We start from the raw sequence: 7,076 nt of genomic DNA, 5'->3' as shown, positions 1-7,076 counted from the left end.
GCAACTGGTGGATCAGGCGTACCCGATAAAACGCCCCCCTGGTCACGGCCGACAACTGGTCTTCCAGCGTCAGCCGCGAATCCAGGAGGACCCCCAGATTGCGCACCCTCTCCGAGGGGGCCAGAATTTCGCCCCCTATAGTCAGCGATGGAGTCAGCTGACTATGCCGCGGCGCCGGCTGATTTGCCACAAACACACCATTCTATGATCCCAGATTCTTAGATTACTTAGTTGTTCTGTTAGCTGGAATCTTCATGACTACTGTGTATTTTTCCTGAAAACAATATGGAAGTGGTTTCCTACTAACTTCCTTGAAGTAGAAAAAAGAGTTTAGACTTGCCAGTTTTCTGATTTGGAAAAGCAAGTTAATAAGGATGTCAGCTGCATATATCTTCTATCTGTTCCAGATCTGCTTTTGTGCTATGGGGCAATTCCCCCTTATCATGAGCACTTTCCTCCCCCAAAATGGGACTTGCCTATCCTCCCAGGAAATGCTTTCTTCAAATCTGAATGACCCCCTACCAACAAAAGAGATTTTGCTGTGCAACCATGCTATATCATACATCTATTATTTAGTTGGTTATTTAATTGACTTATTGCCTTTCTACTTACTCAGGGCAGCTATGAAAAATTGAAAAATGAAATATAAAAAATTAAAATCATACATATTATTTAAATGATGGGATTGGGAGGCAATTTGACAATCAGAAAGCAAGATAAACTCATTACATTACAAGTCATGGAAATCAAGGGATGGAATTCATGATTGGGCTATAGCAGGGGTGTCAAACTGCCGGCCCGCGGGCTAGATGTGTCACGACGAAACCGCGCCCACCCCATTGCCGGCAATGGGGGGAAAACTCCAATACGTTGCGCAACATCACATGACATCACGAGTTTGACATGTCTGGGCTATAGTAATGGAAGGATATAATTTGTTCAAAAGAAACTCAGCCCGCTTGGGCTTTGCAAAAAAGCACCCAAAGGACTCTCAAGAGTGTGAGGAATAAGATTATCTGGTCTGATGAAGCCAAGATTGAGTTGTTTTGCCTCAATTCTAAATGTTGTCTGGAGGGAACCAGGCACTACTCATCACCTGCCCAATATCATCCCAACAATGAAGCATGGTGGTGGCAGCATCATGCTGTGGGGGTGTTTTTCAGCAGCAGGGACTGGGTCAGGGTTGGGGGAAAGCTGAATGGAGCAAAGTACAAGGATATCCTCCACAGTGCTCAGGACCTCAGACTGGGCCGAAGGTTCACTTTCCAACATGACAATGATCCTAAGCACACAGCCAAGACAACACAGGAGTGGCTTAGGAACAACCCTGTGAATGTCCTAGAGTGGCCCAGACAGAGCCCTGACCTGAACCCTATTGAACATCTCTGGATGGACTTGAAAATAGCGGTCCAGTGACAGTCACCATTCAACCTGGCTAAGCTTGAGAGGATTTGCAAGGAAGAATGGCAGAAAATCCCCCAATCCAGTTTGTTGCATCATACCTCAAAAAATTCAAGGCTGTAATTGCTGCCAAAGGTGCTTCAACAAAGTACTGAGTGGTCTGAATACTTATGCCAATGTGATAAATTTCAGTTTTTTATTTTTAATAAATTTACATACATTTTTACAATTCTGTTTTTACTTTGTCATTATGGGGTACTGAGTATAGATTAATGAGGAAAAAAATGAATTTCAACAATTGTAAAATCAGGCTGCAACATAACAAAACTGACAAAAGTGAAGCGGGTCTGAATACATTCTGAATGCACTGTATACCAGATTCACACTCAAGCCACTACCTACCCTCCTATATGCATGGACATATTCATTCTAAAGTCATAAAAAGGTTTGTTACTGGGATTCATGTATTAGGGAAAAAAGCAATTGAGAGAAATAATACATAGTATTATGCTAAAAGTAAAATGGTCAAATGTCTTTACTAAAGGAATTATAATATACTGGTAAAATTGCCCTATGTATATTGCACCAAAATGTTTTTAAGACGACGGCACCATTTCTCAGTGAGTCATGAAGGTTTGCTTCTTTGAATTATACTTTATTACATAACACAGTTTTCAAAATCCCATGCCCAGTGTCACAGAAGAGTCCTGCACACAATGTTTTCTGAAACAGAGGCAACACACTGCCATTCTAACTGGAAACATGTTATTAATAAAAAGGTTGATTTCATGATTATTGTTCCAACAGATAAATATGAAGCTTGTATCATGGGACCAAGATAGGGCTATTTTTTCTTATATTTCGTATATTCTTGCTGACTACACTTTGCAATTTAACATGGAATATAATATTCCAAGAACCATCACAGAATGGAAGAGAAGTTCATATGGAAGCCCTTCTCTATAAGCCCAAAATAAATTAATAAAAATGGAACAGCAGCATTTGATACACTTAACCTCCGATTTCAATCTTGAGAGAAAAATTTCCCGAGCATCAACCTGAATAAAAACTGACCTTTCCCACACTTGCAGGTCTTTTTTGATAGTCATTAGTTTCTAAACTCCACAATATTCATATAAAAAGGTAGATTACAGAATAGAAGAAAAGAGCACAAACCAGCATTTCATAGTCACTCCAGCTGTATCTCCAATGCATTGTGAAACAGATATCCCCACCCCTGAATAAAGAAACATTAATTAACTTCCAACAAGTTCCTTTAAGTTGTTATTGATTGGCTGCCTCACAAGCATCTATCCAATCACTGTAAACATCCACTGGTTCCGAAAGATCTTTAAGATCAAAGGTCAAGGATAATAATATATTAATGTATCTTCTACACCAGAAAAAATATCTGAATTCAGAGTGAATATGCAAAGCCAATATTTCTATTATGACTGTACAGACACCATGGAGCAAAGGAAAATATACAATTGTGCTTAATAGGATCTTAATCAAGGTTCATTTACAGTGTCTTAATATTGGGTAAGACAGAACGTGCAAATTTCAAGAATCGGTTAAAGTATTTATCCTAAAATAAAAACTGGAACTGCAAAAACAAGTTCAGATTTACACAGCAAAACAAAATCAGATGTTACCAAATACAATAAAACCTCAGTTTAATGTGCCTCAATGTATTTAGATATCCCAGAGAACTTCTTTGTTCATCCATTCCACCATCATTTAATGGACTAATATCAATTAATTTAAGGCTGTAATGGCTCAAACAAGAGTTTATTGTAAATGTTACCATTTATGCCAATTACATGTCTTGATGCAAGTGGATTTAACATATACTTGTATTTAATACACAATCCTCATCTTGAATGTTTGATTAAATTGAGGCTAAAATCCAAATATTTTTCTTAATTGTAGAGAACAGCTAGGACAGAGCAGAGCAATTATTTGATACTTGAAAGAAATAAATGAGTAAAGGATACAAGTGATAGGGGTCTGAAATTCTTCCAGACATACAGTACAGGATATCACTCCAGTATTCCGAGCTCTTTCCCTGGAACACAGAATCATAACTGCAATTAAATAGTATTATTAGCCTAAATCAGTCCACTAGAATTCTGATTGCAGAATACAATGCAAGTAGGTCTTATGTGTTAGATATAAGCATACCAAATAAAAATACTATTAATGCTAATTAGATTACTATTAACATCCCAAACTTTCTCAATTTCACAACTGCCCTATCTAGAAAAATATGTTTTTGTTTCCAAAATCTTTTTTTCTGGAGACCTAGAGCCCCAACAACTGTATCATATCCAATTCTGTTTGCCATCAAACAGGGAAGCTATGTTCTCACATCACTTATATAAACAGCTTACATTTTAACATCACAGGATTTCTCGTGGTTACAAAAAGGACATGTAAATTGGGTCTCAAGTGTTCCTGTCATCTTTTTTTTGGGTGGAGGCTTCCGCTTTGACTTCCTACGACCCATCTTTGCCTGCAGCAAAAAGAAACAAATGATTAAGAAGGATTTGGGGGAGAAAGTGGGGGAAATTCATTAAAAAAATTCTATCTAGTCCCAATATTTGTAAAGATTAAAGATGTAAATCTTAGCAGAAAGTTTTGTACAGTTTATTGTTACTGGATAATTATGTTAAGATTCATCATCTGCAACAGGTAGAGCAAAGAAAAGATGCATCACCAAAGATGGAACCTGCTGAGGCCCAGTAGAATTCTGTGATCATTATAAACTGAAGGCAGTTTCCTGCTACTCTGAAGGTGATACTCTGTATTGTCAGATCTAAAATAGACATTTAGATTATATGTGACTGCTATTAACAATGTTGTAATGATTGTGGTATTATAGTAATGCTGCATATTAGCAATGAGATGTGCTAGGTAGTTTATTGTATACTGCAGCAGCTCCCAACCTTTTCTATATCCAGCACCCCTAAAACGCTTCTGATATATTCTCTCAACCCTTACAAAAGCTCGAAATAATGGCAATGAATTATGCATATATACTATAATTTTGAAAACCCAAGTTTTCGCACCCTCTGGAATATCATCTCGCACCCCTGGTATACTGCTTTAGTAAGCTGCTTAGATCATTTTTTTAAAACTTCAGTGACATAAAAGCAAATGTAAGGCTCCACCCACTTATGGTCCTAAACAAATACAAAATAGTAAGATTGGCCTCTTAGGTACCAATCCCTGTGATACAATTTTTGGAGAACCGTTTTCAGAATATTGGTTGGTCCTAAAAAATAACAATTTCTCGGTGAATTGTGTAAAGCTTTCTGTCGCTCTGCGCCCTTCCACCTTCTCTCCACATCCTTATGGGCCAGCAATTACTGTTTCTTCTTTACCCAGAGAGAGAGAGAGAGAGAGAGAGAGAGAGAGAGAGAGACCCTTTCCTTCTTCCAGCACGAGTGCCAATCCCGGCTCAAAACATCGCCACTTACGCAGAAAAACCGCGCGGCTGTCACCTCCGACCTGGTTGGATAACTCCCCCAGGCCGCGTTTCCAACGGAGACCAGCTCTTCCGGCGTTGAGGCCGGAAACGGATATTATCGTCGGCCATAGTAGAGAGAACAGAAAATGTAGAGTAGACGCATGATAGCTTTAACGTACAAACTTCCGGGTTCCCCTTGCATAAAGAAAGGGTTTGGCGCTGCTCAGTATCAAACACGGTTTTTGCTAATGCCAGCAATACAGGTTTGGCGCTGCTATTCTTCCCAGGGCAATCCATCTGGAAAACTGCTTGATACGATTGTTCTTCAACCCAGCATTCCTGCGACAGGAAAAAAAGTATTCCAGACTTCCCTAGGAAAAAAAAAAAAGAAAATATTGGTGATAGGAGATTCAGTTCTTAGGGGAGCAGAAACTATAGTCTTCAGATCAGGCTTCCTAGACCATGGTCTGTTTTACCTAGATCAGGGGTAGGCAACCTTGGCTCTTTTATGACTCGTGGACTGGCTCAGGAATTCTGGGAGTTGAAGTCCACGAGCCATAAAAGAGCTAAGGTTGCCTACCCTTGACCTAGATGAAGGGCTATTGGCAAGGGATGGACTGCACCTCACAAGAACAGGAATGAATATATTTGGAAAATGATTGGCTCATCTTATCAAAATGGCCTTAAAGTGAAATTGAGGGGGGTGGCAATCTTCACAACCTTTAGAACAGACATGTCAAACTCGCGACGTCACATGACATCACGCAACGTATCGGAGCTTTTTCGCCATTGCTGGCAATGAGGTGGGTGCGGCTCTGGTATGATGAAACCGGCCCGCGGGCCGGCAGTTTGACACCCCTGCTTTAGAACCTAATTCCAAACAAAAACCACTAGAAAACAATCACATAAGGAGAAAGGGAGTAAAGAAGAAGTAAAGAAAAACATAATGAAGTAGAGAGTGATGGAAAGGATGAAATCCCAGTTACAAAGTAGAAGATGTAAGAAATATACCCAAAACCCATAAAGGATTCACATCGGTGCACACTAACACTCAAAGTTTAGGGAACAAGCAGGATGAACTTGAATTAATACAAGAAGGCAGATATGATATAGTTGCCATTACGGAAACTTGGGATGAAACTCATGACTGGAATGTACTGATGGAAGGATACAAACTATTCAAAAGAAACAGACCTAACAAAACAGGAGGTGGAGTTGCATTATATAATTATATAATTTACTTGGACTTCAATAAGGCATTTGATAAAGTAGACCACAGCCTACTACTTGATAAGATAGAAAAATGTGGGTTAGACAGCATCACCACCAGATGGATTCGTAGCTGGCTGACCGGCCGTACTCAGCGTGTGGTCCTCAATGGAACCGCATCTACATGGAAGGAAGTGTGTAGTGGGGTGCCGCAGGGCTTTGTTCTAGGCCCAATGCTCTTCAACATCTTCATCAACGATTTGGACAAGGGGATAGAGTGCGAACTCATCAAATTTACAATGCCTTGGTAAGGCCACACTTGGAATACTGCATCCAGTTTTGGTCACCACGATGAAAAAAAGATGTTGAGACTAGAAAGAGTACAGAGAAGAGCAACAAAGATGATTAGGGGACTGGAGGCTAAAATATATAAGGAACGGTTGCTGGAATTGGGAATGTCTAGTTTAATGAAGAGAAGGATGAAGGGGGACATGATAGCAGTGTTCCAATATCTCAGGGGCTGCCACATAGAAGAGGGAGTCAAGCTATTCTCCAAAGCACCTGAAGGCAGGACAAGAAGCAATGGATAGAAACTAACCAAAGAGAGAAGCAACCTAGAACTAAGGAGAAATTTTCTGACAGAACAATTAATTAGTGGAACAACCTGACTCCAGAAGCTGTGAATGCTCCAACACCGGAAGTTTTTAAGAAGAGATTGGACAGCCATTTGTCTGAAATGGTATAAGGTTTCCTGCCTGAGCAGGGGGTTGAACTAGATGACCTCCAAGGTCCCTTCTGTTGGAAACGTGATTAAAATACCAACAAAATTGGATTGGTAAGAAAAAGAGTTTATTCTGCAGAAAATAGAAAAGCGGTTTGCAAAGCGCGGTGGATCCTGGTGAGAGACTTCAACAGGAAGTTCTAAACCCAGAGACCACACCAAAATATTCAAACTCACAACATTATATACACTCCTATCGCGACGCCCCCATCC

The 7,076-nt window shown here is 39.9% G+C and overlaps 1 protein-coding gene across 2 annotated transcripts; it reads right to left on the bottom strand.

The window, feature by feature from the left end:
* Nucleotides 1–2,038: 2,038 nt before the first annotated feature.
* Nucleotides 2,039–4,959, bottom strand: ELOF1 (elongation factor 1 homolog). 2 transcript variants are annotated; one of them, XM_015813289.1, is made up of 4 exons: nt 4,884–4,959; nt 3,795–3,916; nt 3,399–3,469; nt 2,039–2,750 (listed from the first exon to the last, which is right to left on the bottom strand). In XM_015813289.1, the coding sequence occupies exons 2-4, from the start codon at nt 3,908–3,910 to the stop codon at nt 2,686–2,688; spliced, it is 252 nt and encodes an 83-aa protein (XP_015668775.1). In that variant the 5' UTR covers nt 3,911–3,916; nt 4,884–4,959; the 3' UTR covers nt 2,039–2,685. The 2 variants fall into 2 exon arrangements, with proteins under 2 accessions (XP_015668775.1, XP_015668776.1); XM_015813290.1 differs by lacking the exon at nt 4,884–4,959 and adding an exon at nt 4,788–4,797.
* Between the last annotated feature and the right edge of the window lie 2,117 nt (nt 4,960–7,076).

The sequence above is a fragment of the Protobothrops mucrosquamatus genome, unplaced genomic scaffold (assembly GCF_001527695.2).
Source record: "Protobothrops mucrosquamatus isolate PMUCROS unplaced genomic scaffold, P.Mucros_1.0 scaffold150, whole genome shotgun sequence".
Classification (NCBI taxonomy): Eukaryota; Metazoa; Chordata; class Lepidosauria; order Squamata; family Viperidae; genus Protobothrops; species Protobothrops mucrosquamatus.
The sequence above is the reverse complement of the archived record's forward strand: the minus strand, read 5'-3'. Positions and strand labels throughout refer to the sequence as shown.